The 27782-nt window shown below is 48.6% G+C and overlaps 13 protein-coding genes across 13 annotated transcripts; 8 read left to right on the forward strand and 5 right to left on the reverse strand.

Moving 5' to 3' along the window:
* Nucleotides 1-113: 113 nt before the first annotated feature.
* N7525_007192 (uncharacterized protein) lies at nt 114-2822 on the reverse strand (the record flags this gene model as incomplete). The annotated part of the gene is made up of 5 exons (XM_002567716.1): nt 114-372; nt 427-576; nt 631-710; nt 765-2633; nt 2703-2822. The coding sequence occupies 5 exons, from the start codon at nt 2820-2822 to the stop codon at nt 114-116; spliced, it is 2478 nt and encodes an 825-aa protein (XP_002567762.1).
* Nucleotides 2823-3100: 278 nt separating this feature from the next.
* spb1 (rRNA methyltransferase spb1) lies at nt 3101-5744 on the forward strand (the record flags this gene model as incomplete). The annotated part of the gene is made up of 4 exons (XM_061213937.1): nt 3101-3136; nt 3189-3338; nt 3396-5121; nt 5185-5744. Exons 1-4 carry the CDS (start codon nt 3119-3121, stop codon nt 5742-5744), a joined length of 2454 nt encoding a protein of 817 aa, XP_061068368.1. The 5' UTR covers nt 3101-3118.
* Nucleotides 5745-6156: 412 nt separating this feature from the next.
* On the forward strand, nt 6157-7733 carry dot1 (histone methyltransferase DOT1; the record flags this gene model as incomplete). Its single annotated transcript, XM_002567718.2, has 2 exons — nt 6157-6710; nt 6770-7733. 2 exons carry the CDS (start codon nt 6157-6159, stop codon nt 7731-7733), a joined length of 1518 nt encoding a protein of 505 aa, XP_002567764.2.
* An 845-nt stretch (nt 7734-8578) lies between these two features.
* On the reverse strand, nt 8579-9351 carry N7525_007195 (ATG16 family protein; the record flags this gene model as incomplete). The annotated part of the gene is made up of 3 exons (XM_002567719.1): nt 8579-8737; nt 8828-9204; nt 9267-9351. The coding sequence occupies 3 exons, from the start codon at nt 9349-9351 to the stop codon at nt 8579-8581; spliced, it is 621 nt and encodes a 206-aa protein (XP_002567765.1).
* A 291-nt stretch (nt 9352-9642) lies between these two features.
* On the forward strand, nt 9643-10675 carry rab7 (Rab family GTPase YPT7; the record flags this gene model as incomplete). Its single annotated transcript, XM_002567720.1, has 6 exons — nt 9643-9672; nt 9761-9814; nt 9913-10008; nt 10072-10251; nt 10345-10492; nt 10566-10675. 6 exons carry the CDS (start codon nt 9643-9645, stop codon nt 10673-10675), a joined length of 618 nt encoding a protein of 205 aa, XP_002567766.1.
* Nucleotides 10676-11421: 746 nt separating this feature from the next.
* On the forward strand, nt 11422-12982 carry N7525_007197 (DMT family transporter; the record flags this gene model as incomplete). Its single annotated transcript, XM_061213938.1, has 6 exons — nt 11422-11544; nt 11632-11955; nt 12008-12013; nt 12075-12147; nt 12208-12623; nt 12677-12982. 6 exons carry the CDS (start codon nt 11422-11424, stop codon nt 12980-12982), a joined length of 1248 nt encoding a protein of 415 aa, XP_061068369.1.
* A 1624-nt stretch (nt 12983-14606) lies between these two features.
* On the reverse strand, nt 14607-15797 carry N7525_007198 (PH domain-containing protein; the record flags this gene model as incomplete). The annotated part of the gene is made up of 1 exon (XM_002567722.1): nt 14607-15797. The coding sequence occupies one exon, from the start codon at nt 15795-15797 to the stop codon at nt 14607-14609; it is 1191 nt and encodes a 396-aa protein (XP_002567768.1).
* A 2048-nt stretch (nt 15798-17845) lies between these two features.
* Nucleotides 17846-19590, forward strand: N7525_007199 (glycosyltransferase family 15 protein; the record flags this gene model as incomplete). Its single annotated transcript, XM_002567723.1, has 5 exons — nt 17846-18117; nt 18180-18590; nt 18647-18733; nt 18788-19193; nt 19249-19590. 5 exons carry the CDS (start codon nt 17846-17848, stop codon nt 19588-19590), a joined length of 1518 nt encoding a protein of 505 aa, XP_002567769.1.
* A 69-nt stretch (nt 19591-19659) lies between these two features.
* Nucleotides 19660-19951, reverse strand: N7525_007200 (uncharacterized protein; the record flags this gene model as incomplete). The annotated part of the gene is made up of 2 exons (XM_061213939.1): nt 19660-19763; nt 19828-19951. 2 exons carry the CDS (start codon nt 19949-19951, stop codon nt 19660-19662), a joined length of 228 nt encoding a protein of 75 aa, XP_061068370.1.
* Nucleotides 19952-21012: 1061 nt separating this feature from the next.
* On the reverse strand, nt 21013-22034 carry N7525_007201 (cytochrome b5-like heme/steroid binding domain-containing protein; the record flags this gene model as incomplete). The annotated part of the gene is made up of 2 exons (XM_061213940.1): nt 21013-21871; nt 21940-22034. 2 exons carry the CDS (start codon nt 22032-22034, stop codon nt 21013-21015), a joined length of 954 nt encoding a protein of 317 aa, XP_061068371.1.
* A 47-nt stretch (nt 22035-22081) lies between these two features.
* N7525_007202 (gamma-glutamylcyclotransferase family protein) lies at nt 22082-22681 on the forward strand (the record flags this gene model as incomplete). The annotated part of the gene is made up of 1 exon (XM_002567725.2): nt 22082-22681. One exon carries the CDS (start codon nt 22082-22084, stop codon nt 22679-22681), a length of 600 nt encoding a protein of 199 aa, XP_002567771.2.
* Nucleotides 22682-23772: 1091 nt separating this feature from the next.
* On the forward strand, nt 23773-24312 carry N7525_007203 (uncharacterized protein; the record flags this gene model as incomplete). The annotated part of the gene is made up of 1 exon (XM_002567726.2): nt 23773-24312. The coding sequence occupies one exon, from the start codon at nt 23773-23775 to the stop codon at nt 24310-24312; it is 540 nt and encodes a 179-aa protein (XP_002567772.2).
* Nucleotides 24313-24938: 626 nt separating this feature from the next.
* N7525_007204 (uncharacterized protein) lies at nt 24939-27439 on the forward strand (the record flags this gene model as incomplete). Its single annotated transcript, XM_061213941.1, has 14 exons — nt 24939-25103; nt 25156-25236; nt 25293-25345; nt 25419-25500; nt 25560-25652; nt 25711-25793; nt 25851-25932; nt 25988-26345; nt 26409-26473; nt 26533-26692; nt 26775-26930; nt 26991-27201; nt 27284-27341; nt 27398-27439. The coding sequence occupies 14 exons, from the start codon at nt 24939-24941 to the stop codon at nt 27437-27439; spliced, it is 1689 nt and encodes a 562-aa protein (XP_061068372.1).
* Nucleotides 27440-27782: the final 343 nt, after the last annotated feature.

Genomic DNA, 27782 nt, shown 5'->3' on the forward strand with positions numbered 1-27782 from the left:
CAGCAAATGCTTAAAAAGACCTCGGGAGAACGTGTATTTTCATGTCTAACGAACCGCTAAAATCAAGTCTCCATATGAGCAAGTACTTTCTAATTCTTGACTAACAAGCCTAGCTAAAGCTTAGACCGGATACCTTCTAATCTAAACTTGACATCTTTCAGGACCTTGCTGGAAGGTTTCCAGTCGTCGAATTGCCTGAGCAATTCCATGGTCTCGTCGTGCAGCTCCCGGCGGACATATTCTTCTTCCAGCAGACCGCGCATGGCGAAGGGGAGAATATAGGGGTTTGGCGTGACGGAGCTGCTGGCTCGCTTGACGCTGAGCGCTGAGTCTGCGACGGAAGAAGTCTCGAGTGCGAATTCTATGGCCATGCTGGGGAAACGATGTCAGCTTGGATGTGCGTGGGGATTCATGGCGGTTACATACAAGTACACGGCTTCATCGTCGTACAGTCGAGAATGTCCCTCCCCCGAGTATAGACTGCCTGCTAACGGGGTGCTTAGTTCGCGGATTAGACCATGGTCTGAGATACCAAGGTTGCGAAGCTTGAGCGCAAAGCCAACTAGATGAGAAAGGCTACTTGATATTAGCTTCGTCGGTCGAGATGGGGTGCGTGGGCGGTTTGCTTACAAGCTTGGGGCGTGGACTCGGCCATCCACGAAGACAGCGCGGTAGACGTAAGGGTGGGCGACGGGCGAGAAAAGGGAGGACTAGGCACGATTTAGCACTGTTGTAGACGCCTGAATATCAATATATGTACTTACCTCCAGTGAAACGAGCTGATCGTCGATACTTCCGATGTATGAGATGCGAACACCAAACTCAAGAGCACATTTAAGAGCAGCTTCGTACTCTTTCGAGACCTTGCTGAAAGGCAGTGCAAACTCGAACAGCTCTCCAGCCGACCCACTGATCCACCGAGAGCGATAATCCGGAAAGGGGCCGAGGTTCACACCTGCCATAGCGCAGATGCCGACTCGTTTACCGTCAAGACAGCCGAATTGTATCAACTTTGCAACCAGCATAATAGTTACTGGCACACCTTGACTGTGACATGCGAACATGACGAAATCAGCCTTGCGGATCTCCTCCATCCAATTCAGAAGCAGCTTCCACAGGAGGTCCACTCGCTCTGTAATGCGACCTTCTCCTTCCAATGCGATCTTTTCAATATCGCAAGAGTAGCCGTGGCTCTCGGTGTACTTCCGGATGGCATCTGCTGCCATTTTAGAGAACCGGATGGATGTGCCCGTGGGCTGTCCGAGAACACTCCGAATGAAAGGGGCGGGAAAGTATCCATGAACACCAATAGCCAAAGCGCGTCTCACATGCAGCGGATCTCTGACCCTGCTGACGTGCCTAACCTCTGGTCCTTTTCCATAGTGTAGGAGCCGACCGAGACTTTGCAAGATGGAGGGCGATTGCTCAAACGCGTAGGTTTCTTCAAACTTCGGCAGTACTTGATTGGGGAGAATCTGCTGTAATTGTTTTGAGGCGGTGATGTCAGCCGGTCGAGGTTCAGTAGACGGCATAGATGTAGCAGTGTCTTCAGTGGACCCACATCCGTCTTTGAGACGGTTATCCTTTGGGGGCTTGACTTTGACACTGCCTTTCTGGGTTATCTTGATATTTGAATCTGTATCTGGTTCAAGTGCTGTATGTTTTGATGGCGATTTCGGTCCCTTTGATGCCTCAACAGCTTCGCCTTCTTGCGGTTTATTGGAAGGTCCATCTTTGTTTGGATCTTTGGACCAGAACGACCAGCCAGACGATCTCGTAGTCCCAATTGGGGTCGGGGATCCGCCAGTTCGTTCTGCTGGCTCATCTGGGGGATCTCGCGGTGCCATGTTTGTGCCAGGTGGCTCGGCGGAATTGAAATTCGCGGAAGGGGATATCGTGAATTCTGTAGATGGTGGGCCTTCTTGCTTGTTCGGTGTATTTGTACCATACCACATCTGAAGCCACGATCGCTTCTGAGACATGGGGGTAACTTCAGCAGTATCTTTGGTCTGCTCTGGTTCTGGTCGCAGCTCTTCCTCCCGTGCTGTATGGTCGTTCACAGTAGGTTGAGCACCTTGCTCGGCCATTTGGTTTTCGGCCAACGGATTCCCCACTGCTTGTGGAGATTCTGGGACATTTGCAGGACTTTCAGATGTGGTCAATGGTCTATAGATCCATGAGAGCCAACCACTAGATTGTTCGGGGCCCTCCGCAGATCCCGCATGCAATATGCTAGGATCGGCCTTAGGGGTAACCTGCTGTTCCTTGGCTGGCTCCTCTAGCGGCTTGGTATCACTTTCGTCGGGTAATTCCTTATCGGGTTTTGCCCGTTCTACAGCCCTGGAATCTTCAGTATTGGCGGCGGCCGTAGTGGAAGCCGAACCATCCGATGCAATGTTGACTCGGGTGGTGGTAGCGTCAGCGGGCAGAGACCTCGACGAGGCGCCCGCTTTTCGCGTGAGTTGAATGGAAGGATGTCGATTCTTTGTTGGGGTATCAAGAAGAGAAGCCGATGGGTTTGTGACGTTCGATGCTACAGATTTGGCAGCTGAAATGCTCTCACGGGCAACCTCGGTAACTGGGGCTGCTTTCGACACCCTCGCAATGGAAGACCAGGACCCGGGGTACCAGCTCTATATAGACGGTAGATTTATCAGTAAACATGACAAAAGGACTGGTTATTTTGGTCAGAAAGAGCTTACGGCATTGTACCCTCGTGATTGGGAGTCTGAGCGGTCTCGGCCATCACCGCTCAGTTTAGCCGACGAGTCCACGGGGGAGGGGCTGGTCTTCACTCTCTTGCGAGATCCCTTGGGCGTCATGGAGGTAGGGTGAAAACATCAGGTCTATAGTTAAATGGTCAAACCCAAGTGACAAAGCATCTACAAAGCGCCACAAGTGACTGGGGGGGTGCCTGAGTGATATCACGTCACATGTCTGGCACTGACTCTTGGCCTCAGGCAACAAACTGGAGAACCCGCTCAAAGGCGGTGAGCGATAAGTATTGCAACTTTTTTTTTCTCGGGTTCTCTTCAAAAGAAAAAAGTATACATTCGTTCTATTTCCCCGGTCATTTTAAAAGAAGTTTCTGGTCTATTCAGACCAGCTTCCATTCAAAATGGCGATCCAGAAAAAGGTACTTTTTATTTATCTCACCTTGCGTCGATTCACGTACTGACTATTCGCAGCATGGAAAAGGTCGTTTGGATAAGTGGTATCGGCTTGCCAAAGAGAAGGGTTACAGAGCTCGTGCCGCGTTCAAGTTGATCCAATTGAACCAGAAGTATGGATTCTTGGAGAAAAGCAGAGTTTGTATCGATCTTTGCGCTGCACCTGGTGTAAGTATCCTCAATAGCACCTAATATCCCAAAAGTCTTTCTCTAACGGCTGAGCAGTCATGGTGTCAAGTCGCTGCAGAGTACATGCCCTCGCAAAGTCTTATCATTGGTGTCGATCTGTCCCCCATCAAACCAATTCCTCGAGCCATTACATTCCAGAGCGATATCACAACGGACAAGTGTCGCGCAACGATTCGATCTCACATAAAGCACTGGAAAGCAGACGTCGTGCTTCACGATGGTGCCCCCAACGTTGGTTCCGCGTGGGTTCAGGATGCTTTCTCCCAGGCAGAACTAGTTTTGGAGTCCCTGAGACTGGCTACTGATTTCTTGGGCGAGGGCGGAACCTTCGTTACTAAGGTCTTCCGGTCCAAGGATTACAACCCTCTGCTGTGGGTTTTCAAGCAGCTGTTCAATTCCGTCGAGGCAACCAAGCCTCCTTCGTCCCGAAATGTCTCTGCCGAAATTTTCGTCGTTTGCCGCGGATACAAGGCCCCCAAGCGCATTGACCCAAAGTTCCTCGACCCGAAGCACGTCTTCGCTGAACTTGCGGCTCCCACTCCCAACTACGAAGCGAAGGTTTTCAACCCGGAGAAAAAGAAGCGCAAGCGTGAAGGTTACGAAGAGGGAGATTACACCCAGCACAAGGAGCTCCCAGTGACGGAGTTCATCAACACTATGGATCCCATCTCTATCTTGGGTGCCTACAACAAACTTAGCTTCCAGCAACCACCAGGTGGGGATCTTGCGTTGTCTACACTGGACCGTTTGGAGGAAACAACAGATGAGATCCGAACTTGCTGTGAGGATCTGAAGGTCCTTGGCAAAAAGGAGTTCCGCAATTTGCTCAGATGGCGTATCAAGTGTCGCGAGAAGTTCGGACTTGTCATCAAAAAGAAGCCAACCCAAGAAGGCGAGGCAGAGGAAGTGGCCGAGGTGGCCCCTATGGACGAAGAACTGCAGATCCAGGAAGATTTGATCCGCATGAGAGAGCAGCAGACCGCCAAGGGCAAGAAGGAAAGACGCAAGGAGAATGAAAAGAAGCGCAAGGATATCATCCGAATGCAGATGAACATGACCACCCCCACAGACATTGGTATGGAGCAGCTTGGTATGGGAGGCGAAGACTCCACGTTCACTCTGAGACGCATTGACCGAGAGAATAAGAGAGACGCGGTTGTCAATGCTCGTGATCTTCCCGCCGAGAGCGAAAGTGAAGACGAAGATGAGTCTGAAACCGAAGAGAGCGACGACGAGGAAGACCGCCTCGAAAGGGAGCTCGACAACATGTACGAGCAGTACACTGGCCGCATGGAGGACAAAGACTCGAAATTGCGTGCCAAGAAGACACGCAAGCAATACGAGGTTGACGAATGGGAAGGCTTTTCTGACAGGGAGAAAGGCAGCAGTGATGAGGACGAGGAGGATGATGATAAAACTGCCACTACAGATCAAGCACTTCAGGCTAAGAAGCTTTCAAACAATGCCTCCTTGTTCTTCGATCAAGATATCTTCCAAGGGCTAGAAGAGGGCGAGGAGGAAGAAGAAGAGGCAAAGGAAGAGGAGGCGGAGGAGGAAGAGGAAGAAAGTGACAACATCTTTGCGATGGATGAAGATGAGGAGGAAGAGGAGGAGACTCCTGCCCCCAAGAAAAAGAACAATAAGGACGCAAAGAAGAACGAAAAGAAGAACGAAAAGAAGAACTCCGACTGGGTCGACGAGTCCGATGAGAGCGAGGCAGAGGCAGAAGGAAAAGATCCACTGAAAGCAAATGGCCAGCTGGGTAAGTTGCAGTTGATGCCAAACATGAATGAAGTTCTAGCTAACATTTGTTCCTCCCCTACAGACATCGACATCATTACCGCAGAAGCCATGGCCCTTGCGCAGTCGATGGCTACTGGAGAAAAGAAGTCGACCGACATTGTTGACGACGGCTTCAACCGATTTGCCTTCCGCGACGTGGATGGCCTTCCCGAATGGTTCCTTGACGATGAGGGCAAGCACAGCAAGCCTGTCCGGCCCGTTACCAAGGCCGCCGCCGCCGCTATCAGAGAAAAGTTGCGTGCCATCAATGCACGCCCGATCAAGAAGGTGATGGAGGCCCAGGGACGCAAGAAGTACAAGGCGGCTCAAAGATTGGAGAAACTGCGCAAGAAGTCAGCGCTTCTGGCAGAGGACGATGCTCTCAGCGAGCGGGACAAGGCCGGTGCCATTGCGAGATTGATGAGCAGGGCAACCAAGAAGAAGCCCAAGCAGGAAGTCAAGCTTGTGGTTGCCAAGGGTCCCAATCGTGGTATCTCTGGCCGTCCTAAGGGTGTCAAGGGCAAGTACAAGATTGTTGATGCTCGTATGAAGAAGGATGTTCGCGCGGAGAAGAGACTGGCGAAGAAGAAGTCCAAGAAATAGAGAGTGTGTTCATAGTTGAAATGTTTGAATCAGTCAATTTACATAGCAAAAATAATTATGATACCCCAGGGTTCATTCTTCCACAAGTACGATCTCAGATTATATTTCAAAAATCCAGAAGTTGGCAGTCTGATGATGTTTGAATTTAACAACATGTAGACCCATGTAGACAGCTAGGTACAGTAGAAGACATGAGGCTATAGACAAAAGCGCCAAGGAATGCCAAGGAACGCGGGATCGCGTGGTTTCCCCGAGTGGCGCCTTAATCGATAAGCCCTTCTTCTCTTTTCTTTTCTTCAACATCTTCCACCTTGCATTGTACTTCTTACATTCATTTGACTGGTTTTTATTGCATACCTTACATAGATTATTTTCTTTCTGCATTAGTTTGTTTATATCTATCCCTATCCACATGGGCTTTTTCGACCACCTTCAAAAAGGAGGGGCCGGGGCCTTCTCTCTACAGCCAAAGAAGGCGCAAATTCGCAAGGTTGTGCAGACTCGACCTGCAGCTCCTACACGATCGGTCACACAACCCTCGGAGACTCGGTCACCTCGAGTCCCGTCCTCGACGGAGCGGAACCGGAAGGCGCAGACGTTGAAATCTCGATCGGTGTCCAGTGACCTGGAAGCACGCTCGGCAAAACGACTGAGTACTCCGTCGCGCATTCGAAAAAGGCCGACACCCGAACAACGACTCTCGAGCGATGATGACGCGAGCGATAGTGAGGCCTCCTCTGAAGTTCACAAACGCGCGAGGACCAGCGCCAGCGCTGAACCCGACCCGGAGCGGCGTCTCCGCTCGGTGAAGGCCTTTTCGGAAGAAGGATCTCGCCCGTTTAAAATGATACATGCCGCGGATATATCGTCCGGTCCGAAGGCCGGCAAGTTCAAGCCCGCCTTCGGTGCCGAGGGCAAGCCCAAAGAGATTCTCCTGCAATATCCCAGTGCCTCGCAACGGGAGAGGTATGTTTGATTAGCCTATTCATTTATGGTTGCAGATGTGCTAATTTTTGCTCGGTCAGATATGACTCCGTGGTTCCCCGCGAAAATGACGAATTCCGACCTATTGACGACATTGTTCAGGTAATCGAAACAGTCTCCGAGAATTACATACCTAGTGAGGAGGCGGATCAATTCAACAACGAGACGACCGGGATCAAGCGCCGATTACGCCGGGCCCTGGCTGTGACATCCGAGACCCAATTTCGGGAAGCTGTCGACGATTACAATAAAGCTATCCAGCGGTTAAGGAGCAACGGAAGTCTTGCGAAGCATTTGGATGCGACACAGCGTATTGGTTTACCTTGGGTGGAAAGAATCCTCACTCAAATTTACTCGCGCACGGTATCCCCTCAAGTGGAGTCCCTCCGGCAATACGAGAATGGCACGGACAACGTTTACGGAGAACTTCTCCCTCGCTTTATCAGCACAATCTTCAAAGAAACCAAGCTCAAATCGGGACAGGTCTTTGTCGATCTTGGCTCGGGAGTAGGTAATGTCGTTCTTCAGGCGGCGCTCGAGGTTGGCTGTGAGAGTTGGGGTTGCGAGATGATGTCAAACGCATGTGATTTGGCAGATTTGCAGCAATCCGAGTTCAAGGCCCGATGCCGGCTGTGGGGGATTGCCCCAGGCAAAACTCATCTTGTCCGAGGCGACTTTCTTGAGCAGGAGAGTATCACCAATGTCTTGAAGCGGGCTGATGTGGTGCTCATCAACAACCAGGCTTTCACCCCGCAACTGAACAATGAGCTGATCAACCACTTTTTGGATATGAAAGAAGGCTGCAAAATTGTCTCACTCAAGTCTTTTGTTCCAGCTGGCCACAAAATCCAATCTCGCAACCTGAACTCTCCGATCAATCTCCTCAAGGTCCAGCAGAAGAATTACTGGTCGAACAACGTGAGCTGGACCGACGTTGGCGGTACATATTTCATTGCCACTAAAGACAGCTCTCGCCTGAGAGCCTTCATTGATAATATGTCATAGTCTTCAATGGCTACTTGGCTTGGTATCTTGGCATGGACATGGCACATAGACTTTTTTCGTTTTTGGCACTTTTGTACATTAGATTGTCCATTCTTGGATATACTTTCCCATGAATTTTTGTATGATACCATTTTTTTTTAACAATCTGACCTGTACGAAACGAATGGTCTCTTCAAGATCAGGCCTTTAGGGTGCGGAGCTTCAGCCTTGCCATTGCTCAATATCGGATCGGAACTACAGAGTATAAACATTCCATTGGGCATGCCAGCAATTATCACACCGTAGACCAGCTAGGATTGACCTTGCCTCTGCGGAGATCAAACGCGGTTTTGCGTATGTCTGATCTATGAGGGTCACTACATGGCGAAGTGTAAATGATGACTTTCTGCTTACTATCGTACAATTCCACCAATTCTACATAATATTTTTTTCATAGCATTATGTTTTAGGTGTATCATAACTGCAAGAGGCCAAGATTCGGTCCCGCTGTCAGTGCGGACATCTGCGCTTCATGCTATCTTTACCAGCGAGGACATGAAGTCCAGGATACGCTCAACTGCATCTATACCGCTTCCACTGTCCGGATTGGTTCTTCTTCCATATACAGAAGGAATGAGTGCACAAGCATATTGGAATCCCCGTTGGCAGCATTGCAACCGGGACTTAGTGGAAGGATCAGCAATATTTGATTGGAAAACATGATCATGTATTTACCTTTTTCACAATTCATCTAAGTGGCTAACTACATACGTATCATCATAATTCAAGATCTAAATGTCACAGAAGCTATGCTCCAATCCATTCTAGCAACCTGGCCCTTTCACCTGCTCGTGTATTGCGACTAGTTAGGAATATTTTGATGCATCGTTCATAGCCTCGGCTTCTTGACCCATCCTGGCCATCCAACGATCAACCAAGTCTTGGTTCTCTTTCTTTAGTCGTGTTGATCGTTCTTCAGCCATATTCAGCTGAAGATTTAGTGTTGCCAGTTCATCTTGGAAATCCTGCGGAAATGCACATAATTCATGTTAGCCACTTTCCCTCACCCACCCTTGCGTGATTGGAAAGCCTATATAAATATCAAAATAGCCTACCTCTAGCAGCTTGGCCTTCCCTTTCAGCTCCGCATCTCTGTCTTTCAGTCGTAGCTTTAGATGGGCCCTCTCGCTTTCCAAATTGTTGATTTGTCGACCGTCTCGCGAACTCTTCTTGCGAAGTAATTCCACTTCTGTATTCACTCGGTTCAAGCGATCTTGTAATTCTGAGCGGGATCGCTGTGCCTCGGACAAGTCTGCACGGGTGGCATTGAGAAGATCGGTCGGGGTAGAATCTGGCTCAGCCGACCGTTGCTTTCTGGGCGGTGCCACTATAGGGGATGGAATAGTGGGTTGAGCTTCACCTTGTGCTGTTGCGGGACTGGCGCATTTTGCTGGTGTTGCTAGTTTGCTGGTACGATCTGCAAGCTGGGTATCTAGATTTGGTAAATGATGTCAGTCGCAATCGCTCAACAAAGAGCATCGATGATAGACTCACAGGCATCATACAGATTAGTATTTGCTTTCTCTCGTTGATCTCGGACTGTCAGGGCAGCCAAGTACTCCTCCCTCCAGTGGGCCATAAGCCTTCCCAAGCAAATGGGGATGTACCTGAATGGGATGAAGTGGAGTTGGCTGCCGCTCCGGGAACGAGATGCAGTGCTAATCGTTATCAATTGTCCACCGCCCGCTCCACCGCCCTCTCCTCATGCATCATCGAACTCGGCTGCAACCCGACCCCAACTCTCCAACTTACTTGTCTTTATCTGTTCTATAAAGGCTTAACGAAGACTGATTATAGGTCTTTGCTTAATAGTGATTTTTTTGTTTATCCCTCAAGCATTTACACTCGGTTACTAAGCTAATTCTCAGCCATGGCGTCAAGGAAGAAGGTCCTCCTCAAGGTACAATCTCCGCACCTATTCCTTGTGATGAGCTCTGAAACCTTCAAAAAATGGGCCTTTGCTGACTTTGGCCTTTTTGGAAACTTAGGTTATCATCCTTGGTGACAGTGGTGTGGGAAAAACAAGTTTGATGAACCAATATGTCCGTTCAACCTCGCCCTCAACCAGCGCTCTGCGGCCGTAGCGCCATCGCTCACGGATACATATAACCGCTAACACGCAACTTTTTGAGATGAATAGGTCAATAAGAAGTTCAGTGGAAGCTACAAGGCCACTATCGGAGCCGATTTCCTTACAAAGGAAGTTCTCGTCGACGACCGACTGGTGACAATGCAGGTAAGGAGCTGATGACCCTAGCACAATCGTGATGTGGGGCAGTAACTGACCCGAAGATGTCAGATCTGGGATACTGCAGGCCAAGAACGGTTCCAGTCTTTGGGAGTCGCCTTCTACCGCGGAGCCGACTGCTGCGTCCTAGTCTACGATGTGAACAACTCCAAGAGTTTCGAGGCTCTCGACAGCTGGCGGGATGAGTTCTTGATCCAGGCAAGCCCGAGAGACCCAGAGAGCTTCCCATTCGTAAGTGGCGTTCCCGCATTCCTTTTCCTTATCTAGTGTGCCGCAGCAGCAGGCGAAAATGTTATGTTGGTCCGTGCTGATGGTCATATGCAGGTTGTTATCGGTAACAAGATCGATGTAGAGGAGAACAAGCGTATGATCTCCTCAAAACGGGCCATGACTTTCTGCCAGTCGAAGGGTAATATTCCCTACTTCGAGACCAGCGCCAAGGAAGCTGTCAACGTCGAGCAGGCATTTGAAGGTGAGTTAAATTCCACTGCCTAGCTGCCTTGCCCAAAAACTGTTCCCTTTCAAAGTTGCTAATCACTATTTAGTTATCGCACGGAGTGCGCTTGCCCAGGAAGAGGCTGAGGAATTCAGCGGTGAATTCAGCGATCCAATCAACATCCATCTAGACAATGACCGTGATGGATGTGCCTGTTGATATACCCTTCCGATTCCCATGATGTTCCAGCGACCTATTTTCTTTTGTCTTTCCTTTTTCCTACTACTATCTGGTTGGTCTCCGGTCCTGAGTCTGTAGAGAAGACCACGGGGTTTTGCTTTGGATGACCTTGCCATTCCCCCGGTGTCTTGTAGATGTCTTTGTTTCAATTTTGGAATTCGCCTGAGAGAGCAACATCTTACTCAAACCTTCCTCGGTTTTTTATGCGGACAATGTCTTTGTTGGGCTTAATGCAATACCTTCATTTTTCCGTAATAGGCAGTTGAAGGCGCATATTTTATCGAAGTAAATCCAGTACCGTCAGATGACCCGTCATCACCAGGGCACTTTACTGCTGGCATGTGCACTTATCACATGTGTCTCATGGTAATTACTACCATAAATGTACGGAGTAAATAACAGCGCAATCAATTAATATCGGCGAGTACATTTCTCCCCACCCGGACCCTTATCTCGCGAATGCTTGGCATAGCCCCCGTGTTCTCTTCATATCTTTAGGCAGGAAGTCTCGTGACACTCGTTTGCTCCTGCACTGGAGATTTTCGCTCATTGCGTTTCAGATGACAGCAGTCCGACTGATACTCCGTCCAACTCGGCATCCCCGGCTGCAAACGTAGCGATTGCGACATCGGCGACACGAGGTTCCTGACCACCTGGGCAGTATTACGGAGTACACCTCGACGAGTCGCGCGGATTTACCTCCTCTCACAAGCAACTATAGCACCATGAGCTCGGCCACAAGCGAGCGACCCGGTATGATGCCACTGGGAATAGGGCGGCGAACATTAGGAATCATACTACTCCTGGTGGTGGTTGTGCTATGGACAACGTCGAATTTCCTTGGAAGTGTATGTGTGCCCCTTTGCTGAAAACTCATACCGCAGAACATATATATTGTTGCAAACATTTGGCTAATTACATCGAATGCTATCCAGACCATCTTCGCCGACAGAACCTACCCGAAACCTTTCTTCGTAACTTATACGAATACCTCCATGTTCATGATGCCCCTCCTTATTATTGTCGCTCGTCGCACATGGGGTCTTTGGCGCAACGGGAAACTCTCTCAGATTACTTCGCTGAGAAGCTTCTTGAATCATTTGGATTCGCATGACCCCAAGGCCGAAGAGGAGAGCATGCTGCGCAGCGGCTCCGATGAAGAGGGTGGGCCATTTTCACGGGAGAGACAGGATGCTACAGGTGGAAAGCTAGGCCTCAAAGCAACAGCTAAACTCAGTATTCAGTTTTGTCTTCTCTGGGTAAGCATACAATATTGATTGGATATATGATCAACTGGCTAACCTATCATAGTTTACTGTATGTCGTACACCTCACGATGTTAGATTGTATGTTGCAAGTGAACTAACGGGATTTCCAGGCAAATTACTTCGCCATGGGGTGCCTCCAATTCACCACAGTCGGAAGCACAACCATTTTGACTTCCACCAGTGGTACGGATTCCCCTATCTATATATGTTCAAAATCTGGTATACTCACCCTCACTCTTCTAGGTGTATGGACCATGGTTTTCGGGGCCCTGTTCCGTGTTGAGAAATTCACTATGCGCAAATTCATGGGTGTCATGGCTTCTCTGATTGGCATTATCCTGATTTCGCGTGTAGATCTCTCCAAGCCAGACGCAGGCGAGGGTGCAGATAGTAGTGAGGGTTCATTTCCACACAAATCCTCGGGGGAGATTGCTCTTGGCGATGCCATGGCGGCATTTAGCGCCATCCTGTACGGTCTTTATACCGTCGTGATGAAGAAGCAAGTTGGCGATGAATCCCGGGTAAACATGCCCCTGTTCTTTGGACTGGTTGGATTTTTCAACATTATCTTCCTGTGGCCCGGTTTCTTCGTCATGCATTGGACTGGAATGGAGCCCTTCTCTATGCCCGAAACGTCGCGAGTGTGGTCAATCATTCTGGTACGACTCTGGCCCTCTTTTGATTATTATTTGACTAACCTCGCGCCCATCAGAGTAACGCGTTCGCATCATTTGTCTCTGACATTGCTTGGGCTTACGCCATGCTTCTTACCACGCCGCTTATCGTGACTGTCGGGCTGAGTATGACCATCCCGCTTTCCTTGATTGGCCAGATGGTCCTTCAGTCACAATACTCCAGCCCTCTGTACTGGGTTGGAGCAGCTATCGTGTTCTTGTCGTTCTTGGTTGTGCAACACGAGAGCAAGCCTCAGGACGATCTCACCACTAGTGATGGAGCAGGCAGGTCCTTCTCCGGCGAGTATAACAGCATTCCTGTTGAAGAAGAGGAAATGCGTTAGTAAGACCTTAGGAAGGTCTTGTATTTATGGCTACACATTGTAGCTTGTTCACATAACAATTTTGGTGGCTTCCCCGGCTACCCTTCGCTAGCTAAAGGGCTGGTACCTCTAATATAGAGTATAGAATCATTCATCGACATTGTCATTAACTCTACTTCCGCGCTTGCATTTCGCTCGACCTCTCTGCAAACCTTGTCATCCAATTGTAGATGGGTGATTTGCTGAGCCCTGGTCAGCTCAGAAGGAATCACAAATCTGATCTCTCGCATTTGAGATTGAGTGGTTTCAGCCAAGGCCGGTCAAAAAGCTTGGCTTGACCGTGATAAGCTTTATGATATATAGTCACGCCTTAAAGCCAACGGATACCTGCCTATGTATGTAGGTATATACGCGCGGCTTGGCTAAATTTAACATCCCGAGTAATTACAAATCCAAACTTGGATTGTGGTATCTTCATAGTAACTTCAATGTTCGGTATATATATCCACATACATTGGTTCACTACTCCTATGGACATCACGTCTCTCAAGTTTGAGTCTTTGATTTCCAAAGCCACCGTATTAGCTACGATCCTACATCCCTATAGTTTAAGACGACGCCACTGAAAGAGCGGAGTAAGAATATGATATGACCGTGGCAGAGAAGCCAAAACAAACAAAATAATCTTTTATAGAGCGGTCTTCCTTCGCCCATTGTCCCCCGCAAGCGTGAAGCATGAATGGCGAGGTTGAACTGGTATATTTCGGTTTCCTCGCTTCTTATTGAGGCTCTTTTTTTGCCAAAGGATATGAGCGCAGCGAAGCAAACAGTATAGGGGAAAGGGGTGGAGGAAGGTTGAACCCCCGTTATAACCTATATATAGCCCAGCGTGACGCCGTCGCGAATCATTACCTGTGTGCATGAATGTCTCCCTGGGCGCTTACGGGTGGTATTATAACCTAACATTAGAGCACCCATCAAGCTTCTCACGAGAGGTTGCGCCACTGCGCTAGTCTTCATTCCTTGGCACCATGCATTGCATATGTACTCGAGCCATTGTATGAACCAAGCTACAGTGACAGCGCTTCGTCGAATTAAACAATATCAAGCGCACAGGCAGATACAGGAGAACGGAATAGGGCTTTCCCATAGGAAATTTGGAGTGTTTTTCATCCATATTATATATTATGCACTAGGGGACTACGGCCTGAAGTAATGTGATACATAATAGGTGCTCAATATAGACACTGAAATGGAATAAGACAGACAACAGACAAGGAGAATGTCAGACTCGACAGTGAGAGGCATGCCTAATGAGAATGCATCGCCTCGATGAATGAAATCAAGAGATAAGTGTGTTGGAGAAATGGAAGGTAGGGGAAAAAAAGCTGAATAGCTTGATGGAAAAGAACTCCCCTTCGCGAGTGAATTGCACGAAGGTACTAACGCCAATCCGTTCCTTAAAGAATCCGAAGCTCGGGATGAGTAGTCAAACCGAGATCACCAACCTGGGTATATGAAAGAAAAGAAAAGATAAGATAAGATATGAAGAAAAAAGGGTCGCTGTGATGCAGGGAAAATGAAGTGAAGGGAATGGGAATAGGTAGGGTAATAAAACAGGCTCTACTCCGTAGAGCGAGGGGCATTATACAGAAGTGCCCAGACCGGGATCCAATCTCCTGCGCGCAGCGAGAATGCTCTTCAGTGAGCCCAGCCAGCGCGCGAGGGACTCTTCGTCTGGAGCGCAAAGTCGATAGGTCTTTTCTTCGGCGATGATCTGCATGCAGAACGTCTTTGATCTCGATAAAGGATCCACTTCTGCGGCATCAAATACTTGAGACATGGGGATGATCTTGATGGCAGCGTACTCCGCTTCATCCTTGTAGAAGGCTAGACTCTTTGGCCGAAGCACAATCCAGAGTCGTTTCCACTGGCGCACGGTCCCCTGGATGCGCAGCCCCTGCAGGTACCCCTGACAGATGACCCGCTCCGGGTCACGCAGGATGCCCAGGTCTGTTTGTTTGGCGGTCTCTCGGGGCAGAGATGCTGACGGCCGCGGTGCTAGTTTATCCTCTGGTGCTGAAACGGACAGTGAATGGATAGAGGGCATAGATCGTAGGTGAGTGTTGCGTGCTGGCCCAGGTCCATCGGAGAACTCTGAATATGAGGTCATTTCGTTGCCGGAGTAATCTTGGATGTAAGGGAGTCTCTGGGTATTTTTGCTGCGTGGGGACAGGGGATGGCGTGGTTCGGGAGAGCTGGCGCGACCAGTGTGATCTAACTCGGAGTGATCGGTGGTCTCGTCAACGAGCTGTTTATGGATGGCGGGGGGTTCGCGCTTCCTGGTCAAAGCCAGAAAGGCTTGCTCGTCCTCGTCGCCCGGGGTCTCGGCGCGAATGCGATCGATCCAGTCCTCAGCATCGCGTTCGCTCAGGGCTTCGAAGCGGTAATTCGTGGATGGGGTAAAGACACCGAAAACATGGCGCCGGGTCGATCGCGGAGACTTGACGGGCGCGACGGCGGTCACTTCAGACAGGGAAATGGAGACTCGGAGGCGGGTGGTTTCCTCGTCCTTGTATACGGAAAGGAGATTCGGTCGGAGGACGAGGTAGGCTGGTTTCCATGAGGCGCGAAAGACATGTTTGTGTTTGACTCGGCGACAGACTCTCCCTGTCTTCAAGACTCGATCGAATTCGAAGCTTCCATTCTCGTTGACTGGCGAAAAGGGATCGAAATTTCCACTGTTGCGAGGCCCTCGCAAATGAGATGGGCCAGATTCGGGGACTTTGATCACGGGGGTTTTGCCCTCAGAAAATGAGGGCCTCGTCGTATTCATGTTGAGGTATGATAGAAGGGAAGAAATGAAAAATAGGGGGAACCCCACGGTGATAACTCCATATAGTTATGCGGGAGTGTGATGATGGGATGACGGATGATCTTGGCCGGAACCAAGCCTTCTGACCCTTTGGCTTCTCAACAAGTTAGGATCTACAATGTGCATGGGAAATTATATGACTTTGATGTGCAACGATATATTGTGCTCAAGTATGTTCTGGAAATCCGTTTCCTTCGAGTAACCATGCACACGAGCAATAATAGGACTTTGTATACGTAGTCCTATGTACTACATTATGTACCCTACTACATAGGTTGGAAGCACTAGGTACCCTGGATTTAGATACATAATGATTCGGAAGTGATATAGGAGAAGGATGAAAATAACAGACTCACTCGTATACAACTATACAACATAGATACCGAGAACAATATAGGTACATACATGTATGTAGCAATGGTGTTCAATATGAAAATCAACCCGTCCCAGGGTCCAGACCTTGGAGACCCATAAGAGGATAATTAAATTTGCAATTTGATTTAGATTGAAAACAGAATTACATACAATAACCGTATTTTACAAAACGTGCAGATCTTACAAGATCGGCATCCTGAACGAAGGACGGTACATACATATCTGGATGTATACAGTACCTCCCTTCATGCCCTTGCCAGCATGAAATGTCATGTACTGGGTACTTAAGCGATGCAATAATAGACACATTATAAGAGGCTGAATGCGAACGGATGACAGGGTCAGACGCCCTCAACAATTATTACAGACACTACTTTCGGGCCTAACGGCCTGAAAAAGTTTGGACCCTCGATCGTCATGCGCTAATTCTACAGATTGTATTGGCTACTCCGTACTCCGGTACATTGAACCAGGTGAGACAAGTCGTCTCAGGAGGGCTCTGGGGTTTGAAGTTATCCCGGATCAACCGTGGAATGATGTGAAAGATTTTGAACAACTGATACATTCCAGAAACCCCAAGTATCCATGGCCGTAGTCATTGCCAATGGCGTATATTTCTATGTGTCATTGCCCCATAGGGCCGATGGTGGATCAAGTGGGCTATGTACAATAAACTGTACAGAGTATCATGGGATGTTTTTCTTTAACCAGGTACAAGAGTTTGTACAAAGTACAAAGTACACAAGCACAAGCATAGTCCCAGCAGACGGGATCAAAATGATCACACAGAAGCATACAGAAGCTTTCTTCGTTTGGGGCTAGTACGGAGTACAAGTGGTACTAACTAGTAGTACTACCGTTTAGAATCACTTGGCTAGACCATGCCATGAGAGGCCAATCAGATTCTGAAAGAACAAAGGAGACCCGGGGATGTAAGAGAACATCAACTCCACGTAAACCTCAAAAGGGAATATGTAAAGAACAAGAGGCAAACGAGGCCAAAACATTTTGAAATGTTAGAAGCAAAGAGGCCAGTACGGAGTACAATTCGCACAAAAAGTAAAGATTACAATTAAAATACCATACAATACTGGTTATAGCGCCACTCCACAGTAACCCAGGGGTAAAATAACCGTCTCAGGGTGACAACTGAGAGGCCACCAGACTTCGCCAAGACCAGGGAGGCGCAAGCAACCTCTTGGAACCCATCCCATCTTCCAATCCCCCATTCTTCCCTCTTCCCCATCACCCTCATCCTGTTTTGATGTCCCCGATCTCTCTGTGTGCCTTGCTGTTCACAGTTGCTTGCGTTTCTCCCGACGCACTCATCTATCTACAGGACTGAGAAAGTTGGGGGACAAAAGGAGGCATTCCTCCGGCCACTCGTTTTGCTGTCATTTTCTTTTTCACTTCTCAAAGATCTTTCGACTTTCGGATCTTCCCGTGATCCCATAAGGTCTGAATACGGTTTGGTCGTGTGCTCACCTCCTTTCTTCCCGTTCAAGAAGCAATTCTCCTCTGATCACACCCCCGACACAATTTCTCCGCTATCTCCCTAACGGCCCCCGTGCTGTCGCTTCGGCCTGACAGCTGACCTCTACCGTTCTTCGTGTGGTCTCACGACAATCGCACCGATGAGCTTCATCCAACGCATCACGAAGAGGCTGCCTAGTGCGCCGAGTCTGCCGTTGGAAGATGCTCCAAACGAGAAGGGCCGCCTCCATCCTAGATTCGCCTTTTTTCGACGGAGGATTCGCCTAAAGGGCAACTCATCTATTTCTATACCGCTGGGTCTTGTTTTACTATTTCCATGTCTTGTAATTGTGTTTATTCTGCTCCTCTTTGTCCGACATCCTACCTCTCCCGGGGGGATCCTAATTCCAGCGGGCACTCCGCCTTCTATCCGGTTCGTCTTCCCATGTCAATCGGTGGTCGTGTGTGCGATAGCTAACCTTGCGCGTTTTACAGAAAAATCAGCGAAAAACATGATAAAGTCTTTGCTACGGGCTGTATGCCTATTGAGCCCGAGGAAATTGCAAAGGCTCCCCGCGCCAATGCCGCCTTCGTCGTCCTTGCTAGAAATAAGGAGTTGGATGGTGTGATCGAATCGCTCAAGTCCATTGAGAGACATTTCAACCGGTGGTGGCACTACCCCTATGTGTTCCTCAACGATGGCGACTTCGACGAGGAGTTCAAGGCAACGGTCAAGAACTACACCAGCGCGGAAGTCGAATTTGGCAAGATTGACAACACTATGTGGGGATTCCCTGATTGGGTTGACCATGAGGTTGCCAAAGAGGGCATCAGGAAGCAGGGTGACGCTGCCATCATGTACGGTGGAATGGAAAGCTACCACCACATGTGTCGGTTCTACTCAGGGTCAGTCTTCAATAGCGAATTGGGAGGCTTGGATTATAAAGCTAACTCTGCGATAGACACTTCTACAAGCACCCTCTTCTGATGAAGTACGAGTGGTACTGGCGTTTGGAGCCCGAGATCAAATACTTCTGCGACATCACCTAGTAAGATACCCACTGTTGCATATTTTTCTGGTCAATCTGCTGACTTGTTACTAGTGATCCATTCCTCAAGATGGCCGAGGCAAACAAGACCTACGGCTTCACAATTGCAGTGAAAGAGCTTCGCGAGACTGTCCCCAACATCTTCCGGTATGCGGCTGCTTACAAGCGCAAAAACAACCTCAAGTCCAAGGGTCTATGGGAGATGTTCCTGGAGCAGCCAGCGCAACCAGAAACCCCCGAAGAGAACAAGCAGGACAAACTGCCAGATGAAATCCTGCAGACCGACCCCGGTGACAACAACCTGAAGGACGTGGACCCAGAGGCCATGGAAGGCGAGAGCTACAACATGTGCCATTTCTGGAGCAACTTCGAGATTGCCCGTCTGGATTGGTTCCGCAGCAAGGAGTATGAAGACTTCTTCACTATGATGGACAGAAGTGGAGGATTTTGGAATGAGCGGGTATGTTATATTCTGTCTTTGAACTCTGCCAGGGGATCTTTACTGACCGTACTAGTGGGGTGATGCTCCTATTCACTCCCTCGCTGCCGGTGCTCTCCTCGCCCCTAGCGATATTCATTACTTCCGTGACTTTGGCTACCGCCACACTACCATTCAGCATTGTCCCGCCAACGCCCCAGCCCGCCAACTTGCCCGTATTCCTTACCTCGAGATGACTACCGATGACGAGAAGAAACGGATCGAGGAAGACGAGTACTGGGCGAACCCTGACCCGGTCAAGGAGAACGGTGTGGGTTGCCGATGCCGCTGCGACACTGACATTGTCGATGTTGAGGGCAAGCAAGGTAGCTGTCTCAATGAATGGGTGGATGTGGCAGGTGGCTGGGCCTCGCCATAGATCTTGACGCTGAAGCCGTAATGCCCAATGCTCGCCACATCTCCCTGCGTCTCCTTCCCCCCTGTCTTTTTATTCGGCTGTGTGCATCTCTTGGGTTCGCCCTTGAGTTTCCAGCTTCAGCCTGCATGTTATGTTGGTCATGGGGTTTCCTTTCTGGGCGGCGTTCGGCGGATCTGCAATTTTTTTTTTAAATCAGAAGATGGTGTCACCATTTTCATCATCACTGTTGACACATACATGAAGCATGTTGTGCCACTGAGTCTGGCTGTTGTGATCCGTCTCTTGGTTGCATTTGGAAGAGAACATGTGCATCGTCGGCAGTGGAACATTGGTACCGTACCTTGTGGGATTCCGGGGCCATGTCGGATGGTCTTGACAACCCTTATATCCAATGTTTTCTCTACGTTCCTTCGCTATATCCTCTGTTCTACCAGGAGCACAGCTTTCCTCTCGGTGGTAGGAGACCATTGATCCGGGGGCTGGGAGCAAACCCCAAAGCACCTCCCGCCGTCTACTTTGACGTCTCTTCCCCCCTTTATTGTCACCTTCCCAATCGGCCACTTCTCCCCCAGCTGCTTTTTTCCCCTTCCCGTCCCCGTCTGCGCAGTTTTTGTGGTTGTCTTCCAGCATGCATTCATGAAATGTACATACCTTTCCTCTCTCTCCTCACCCATCCTTGAATCCGTGGCATACATCCACGGATTGTTTTCTCGCATTGCCCACCCTTGACCCTCGCAAATACCAGATCGAGCATGGTTGTCTATAGAGTATGGGATAATCACCAGGTCAATTACGTGAAGAATGATATCAGTATAATGCACTTTATTTCTTCGGATTTTACTATGGCCTGAATATTAAAAGATGTACATTTTACCTACATATGTAGGTAGCTGTGCTAGTCATAGCTTGTAAGTTCATTACTACGTATTACCTCAAGGGGTATCTTGTGCTCAAGGTTTCGGTTGACAGTACGCAAGTCCCTTATGGTCCTTTCTCCGTTGCAAGCTCGTGGCCTCGAATCTTCTTAAGAGGGCCATCAGAATTACACTGCCAATCTACATAGCTCTTTCGTCTTCAATTAGTAGACGGAAGCATAACCAAGTTGAACTGTCTATAGACCTCAAGTAGCCGTCTCAGATCGCCACTAAAAGCACACCTAATACGGTACACATCTGCAGCCGAATCCAAGTAGTTGAATTGCCGGTAGGACTGCTACACAATGAATTCGTATTATACTATTGGTATCCAGCCACAGAGCGTAATTTAGAGGGTATCTGATCAGTGATGTTCGTCTCGCCAAAAGACTTAACAATAAAAAAAAGCAGAGAGTATGAAAGCATCGTCAAGTTCATCACTTCTATATCCTGCAACAATAGACAAGAATTCATTTCCCAAGGACTATCAATTGACTTGCTACTCTACTTAATGTGCCCACAATAGGTTCAGGCCGACTTTGCTCAGAATATATGAATCCATGGTCTTGAAAGTCCCAAGCACCATTGCAGCAAGCTCTTTTACTTCAGTCGACCGACTCAAGTCCTTGTGCAGCATGTCTAGCGCCATTTCATAGTCCAAGATACAAGTTGCAGTGCCTAGGCCTGTCTCTGGCACACCAAGGCCGACCACTTGCGCACGAATATCACTCAGATCAAGCTTCATATCCAACTTGGCAATACTATCGAGCAGGGAGCCCAAAAGCGTCGCCAAAACTGGCACATGCTCATCCCGAAGCCTATTCTTTTCAGTGAGAGTCTCCGGTTCGTCCAGAATGGTAAGTTTCCCATTCAACAACTGGAAATTCCCCCGCTGCACGTTTTCCATTTCAGCTGCCTTTTGACCAAGGTCAACGGCGGCCATGTAAACCTCTTCTGCATGCGAGGAGGCGAATTTCGGATTTTCCAGCGTCCCTATCCGATAGCTTTCCATTTTATTTCGGATCGAAGCATTCGTGAAATGACCGACTGCCTTCAAGCTGTCGGTAACATTTTGACCACTGCACAACGCAATCATACTATCTCCTCCTGGATGCCTATGCATGAATGCGATCGCCTCGTATACACTCCCCTTGGCCGAGAACCAATATCCAGTTTCTTCCGAGTCATGTTTTATGAGCTGCGACATAAAGAGTTTGTTGGAGCTGGGCTCGGGATCCAGAGTGTGTTCATCTGGGTCGAGACATCTGCGTTCTAGACGTGCCTTTTCCAATCTCGGATCGACCTCATGCCAGGGCTCGGTCTTGCGCTTGTGACCTAGACCGTTGATAGTTGTACTTCGACCGATCCTAAACGAGACAGCGACGGGGCGTACTGGGATGACGTACTCTTACGAGTTACCTACCTAGGTACCTACCTACCGTGGCTGCGGATGGGATGGGTCCCAAGGTGTACTAGCAACACTCCACCAATCTCCTTCTTTCCCCTCCCCCGCCAAGGCACTATCATCATCATTCGCTGTCCTTGATCCTCGCTCCGTCGAAATCTTCGTTGACACAATGCGCAACACCCGGCCGTCTCCTATGGCCCGCAAGTTCATTCGCTACAACGCCTTAGCAGACCCGCCAAGGCCGTCGTTGTTGCCCTTATCTGACAATTCTGCTGAGAATTCCTGGCCTCAAGACCCTATCCGAGACGAATATTGCTTCTTCTACGGGACATTGATGGATCCAGATATATTATCCAAAGTCTTAGGATCGTCAAAATCACCACCTATGATGCGCCCTGCTAGGATTGTTGGTTACGAAATCAAACTTTGGGGCCCATACCCTGCTCTCCTCGATAAACCACTTAATCCAGTCGATGGAATGGTGTGTGGCCTCTTATCGCCGACGCAACTTGATCGACTTGCCGCCTACGAAACGGATAAATATCATCTTCAAGCTTGCTTGATTAACGTTCTGAATGATGATGGTAGCACCGAGAAAACCATCGAGGGAGTTACTTTTATGTGGAATGGTCCACAGGATGAGCTTCGGGAGGGTACTTTTGACCTGAAACAATGGGGCAAGGACAGACAACTACGTGAATTGGACAGAGAATTACAGAAATGTCTAAGTTGGTTATTCGATGCTTTACATTGTCGTGATGGTACGTGATGGTCCCGGTGCTCCACCATTGCCCCACCTCCCGCCTATCCCACCGCTATCCCACCGCTATCCCATCGCTATCCCATCGCTATCCCATCGCTATCCCATCGCTATCCCATCGCTATCCCATCGCTATCCCATATCCCATCGCTATCCCAAATCTTCACTATCGGGATCCCAGTCTATACCTCCAATATATCTGCTTATGATCACGTTTAAGGTTACTCAGCCTCCGACTTAGGTATTCTGTTCAACCCGTCGCTCTATCCGTCGGAATTTCGATGACCCCTTTCCAATGTCACGTTCCCGGGTGTGGCCTAAGCTATCGACGGAAGGAACATCTGACCCGACATGCCAACAGCCACTTCCAAACAAAGTGCTTCGAATGCTCCTTCTGTGATCGCGTGTTCGCCAGGAATGACACGCTGCGGCAACATGTCCGTACTCAACATAAAACCAGAGAGCTACAATACTCCCGGGCGATTCAAGCTTGTACCTATTGTCGCTTACGACGGTCGAGATGCGATGGACAGTCTCCCTGCGGCGTGTGCTTTCAGCGAGGGATTGAATGTTCTTATACCCAAAACTCACGAAGTCAGGCATTAGTGCAAAGCAGGTCTCGAAATCCCCGCACAAGCCCTATACCTTCAGTAGAACAGGACTATCCATATTCGTTTCGTTCTCCTCCGGCACAAACAGGGGGTCTTATCCAGCACTCGGAAAGTATTGAAAATAGCCCATGTAGAGCTGCGCCATTTATCCAGGCTTATTTCGACAAATTTCACCCAAAATGGCCATTTTTGCACCCAGCGACATTCGATCCTGATAATGAACCACCCTTCCTTGTTCAATCAGTGGTCATGATGGGCTCATGGGCAATGATGGAAATCAATACGCAACAGACTGCGAAAGACCTGCACAAAAGACTGACGTCGTCGATATACGAGCAAAGAGTTAGTTCAGCCTCTTCTTCTATCTCTCCACATTTTCCTTCTTGTTGTTAAATATACACCTAGGGAAAATGGGCCGTATCGAATCACCATGCCAAGCCACACTCGCAACATCATGAAATATCCTCATCTGGTCCCGCACCCTGGCCAATGGCAACATACCAAGGAATCTTGTTACACCTCATCTTCTCCCTTCTCCAAAACCACGACCCGTCAGATCTGCAATTGACTCAAGTTCTCCCCGAGATCCCCTCTCAGCTTCTCGTTTCTCTCGTGCACAGCTGTCTGAAGCGACGCATGTTCTTCTATCCCTCAATACTGGCCCAATTCAAACAAGGAATTGATCCCGATGTTTTCGTCTGGCTTGGTATCGAGGAAGTCAAGCGTTTTAACTTGTCCTTGTACAGGGTATGCAGGCATGCCCAGGTATACGACACTAGACTCTTGGAAGCTGCGCCCAGCTCTAGCCCTCGGCGTGGACCACGATCACCGGGTGGAAGTCTTCTTTCCCTGACAGACCTGCAATTTGCTGTGCCTGACAGTGATGAGCTCTGGCATGCTACTTCGGACTTGGCCGTGAAAATTGCAGGAAGCGAAGCCGCGTATGCCAATGATAACATTGAAGATAAGTGGATTTCTCAGACTGCGCGAGTGTTGCAGCCTCATGATCAACAGTTTCAGTGGATATAACGATATTTCAATTGCAAGGGCGTCGTGCATATACATACGTCTTTCACTTAAAGTTGGTCATTAATGGCAGTAGATATGTGTTTCCTCCTGAGATCGAAAGGCTAAATATCAAATATATCCAATTTTCCTCAACCGTGTATTTCAATGGTGTATTTTGCCAATTCTCAACATATGTAGATATCTAAACTAGAGCCACCTCACTTTTGCGCCTTGAAGAATTATTTCCATCTCTGGGGTAGCGGTAATCCAAATGGGATGCCCTGCATTGTTCAGGTACAATATTCCGTCGCTATCCCAGAGGCATCCCATCATGGCTGCGAATTCGTTTGCTTGACAGAAATTAGCATTCGGTATCCCAAAGGAATCACGTTCTAGCCGCTGGTTGGTTGAGCGGTATCCCATCGTCATCCCAGATTGTAAATTCCAGGTCTACTTTCATCCCATGTTATTTACGCATAGCTTTAGTCATGGCTTCAATTAGGAAGATCATGTCCAGGTCAATAGAATTCTTCTATAAAAGGCGACCGTATCCAATAGTCTAGAGAACCTCCATATGTATCTCTCTCGCAATCTTTCTCTGCAGAACAGCATCGATTGAGTCACATAACTCTGCACGACCAATTGCAATGACTGAACACCTCAAAGGAGATGGTGGTGGGTCGGGGACTAAGCACGCTCTTGTTAAGGCCGACACCCTCAGCCCTATCATGTCCCAGTTCAGCATGAAGCACGCCGAGTCTTCTGGTACGGAGGAGATGAAAGAGGAAGTGAGAGCCATTACCGGGTTCAAGGTCCGTTAAATCGATCGGAGTTTGCTTTCATAGCTAATATTAAAAAAACCAGTGGATTTTGGTTGTGATTGCTATCTTGTCCAGTCATATGCTCTTCGCTCTCGACAATACTGTTGTGGCTAATATTCAACCGGTCAGTACTTTCTCATTACAATAACGAGTACCTAACGCTAAAGTCCGAATCATCAGGCTATTGTAGCGCAATACAATGAAGCTGGTCGGATCTCATGGCTCTCTGTCGGGTAGGACTCCTATCCTCCTATTATATTCGGATTAACATATAGAATGTTTCTCACCGGTCTATTCTCTTTGCAGATTTACTCTTTGCTCGTCTGCAACAGTGCTTCCTTGGTCGAAGGTCTACGCGACTTACAATGCTAAATGGCTTTATATTGGGGTAAGTTGATGAGCTCTGGTTATCCCATGCGAGATAGAACATCTCTGACCTTTGTATAGTGCGTCATCCTGTTTATGGCAGGCTCTGCTCTGTGTGGAGGTGCTCCAAACATGAATGCTATGATCATTGGTAGAGCAATGGCTGGTGCTGGAGTAAGTGAATGTTGCTCTAATTAGTTCTTGCAACCCTAAATACTCACGAGGTTCGCAGGGAAGTGGCATGTACTTCGGCGTCTTGACGCAGTTGTCCGTCAACACGACGGTGTCTGAGCGTCCTTTCTATATTGGATTGACGTACGTAACCTGCCCTTTGGCTCAATATACCTACTGATTATCTTCCATTTTGTATAGTGCTGTCTCATGGGGTATCGGAACAGTCACAGGTCCGGCCATTGGAGGCGCATTCGCTGAAAGTGCCGCCACTTGGCGTTGGGTATGTTCTCGACAACTTTGGAAAAAAGAAATTATACTTCACTAACTATACCTAGGCCTTCTACATCAACCTTGTGATTGGAGCAGTCTTCGCTCCGGTGTATGTCCTTCTTCTACCTTCGTTCGAGCCCCTCCCAAATGCCACCTCTAAGGAAAAGGTAATGAATATCGACTGGGTCGGCAGCGTCCTTTTTATTGGCGCCTTAACAACACTGATCATGGGCATTGACTTTGGAGGTGTGGAATGGCAATGGGGCAACGGCCAGTCAATTGCGCTCTTTGTAGTGTCAGGGGTGCTCTTCATCGTGTTTGGGGTACAGCAGACCTTCTTTATATTTTGCAATGAGCAAACCCGACTGTTCCCAATTCACTTCCTCAAGAGACGGTCCCTTCTGCTTTTGTTTATTCTTAACAGTGAGTCAGGCCCGGCCATGAATTTCCTTTGTTTTGCTCTACTAACTCATACCCTCTATCCAGCGAGTGCCAGCAGTGGGCTGTTTATTGCGGTTTATTACATCCCATTGTTTTTCCAGTTCACACAGGTCAGGATAACCATTTCAATATACTTGCAGAAGTTATAAGAGAGCTAACACTGTCACAGGGCGATACGGCCGTCAAGACGTCATTGCGTCTTCTGCCTTTCGTGTTGGTCCTTATCTTCACAATCATCGCCAACGGCCACATGATGTCCAGATTTGGTTACTATATTCCATGGTATTTCTTCGGCGCTCTTTTTGAGCTCATTGCCGCTGTGTTAATGTGTACGTTTCCTAAAATTAGCCCTTATCCCCGTTGAAAATTCGCGGCGTGCATAAACTTTATGCTAATTGAGACTCAAATTAGACCGCGTCAAAGCCGACACATCCGCCAGCGCGATCTATGGATACACGGCTCTGATGGCGTTGGGGGTTGGTGCCTACAACCAGGCAGGTTACAGTGTGGTGCAGGCAAAGGTGCCGAAAGCTGAGATCCCATGGGCCTTGGGATTCATGATGGTTTGTAAGTGAACCCCAGTTCATCCATTCCTTCTTTACCTTTAACTAATGTTCAATAAAACAGCCCAACTAGGGGGCATTGTCTTGGCCTTGGGTATTGCCGGTGCTATCTTCGTCAATAAGGCAACAGAGGAACTTCTACAGTTGCTTCCAGATGCTAATCCTGCCGATGTCAAGAACTCCATCACGGGAATGTCTAGTGGGTTTTTTAAGACCCTGACGGAGCCGCAGCAGGCCGCAGCTCTTGATATTATTGTTTCGGCCATTGATGATGTGTAGGTCTCTCTTCTTTGCTTGAACAACTTATTGGTCAGCAGCGCCTAGTGACTCACTCGATTGCTAATCTTTCCTTTCTAGATATGTTCTCCTAATCGTTGCCGGTGCGCTCGGTGTCCTCCTCTCGCTGTTCCTGAAGGTGGGTTCTGTCCGTCATGATATTACCACAAGTAGCACTGACGACCTTTTATCTAGCGTGAGAAACTGTTTATGGAAGCGGCAGCCGGTGGTGCCTAGAAGATATTTCAGAGAGATTCATCTGCTGCCATACCCCAAAATTGTCTATTTCTGGCAGAGGAGTTCCTACGACTATAGAGCAACTAGATTCTCATGGCTCTGTTTTAGTTCTTATTATTCTGGTTGCCATTGTACCATGATATATGGGACCCCGTCGAACTTTATAGCAGTTATGTCTAACATCTAAAGATTTGCTTTTCTTTTTACTTTCCTTTCCTTGCCATTTATACTCCCGCTTTCCCGGAAGCTTGTACACCTTTTTTTTTTTCGGAGCAAGTATAGCAGCGAGTCGACTTCTTGCTAAAGGCTCCATCAAACCCCATGACTCGAAGCAGCCCTAGCC

This window comes from Penicillium rubens (assembly GCF_028828025.1).
Source record: "Penicillium rubens strain IBT 27055 chromosome Unknown utg000003l_segment0_segment0, whole genome shotgun sequence".
Classification (NCBI taxonomy): Eukaryota; Fungi; Ascomycota; class Eurotiomycetes; order Eurotiales; family Aspergillaceae; genus Penicillium; species Penicillium rubens.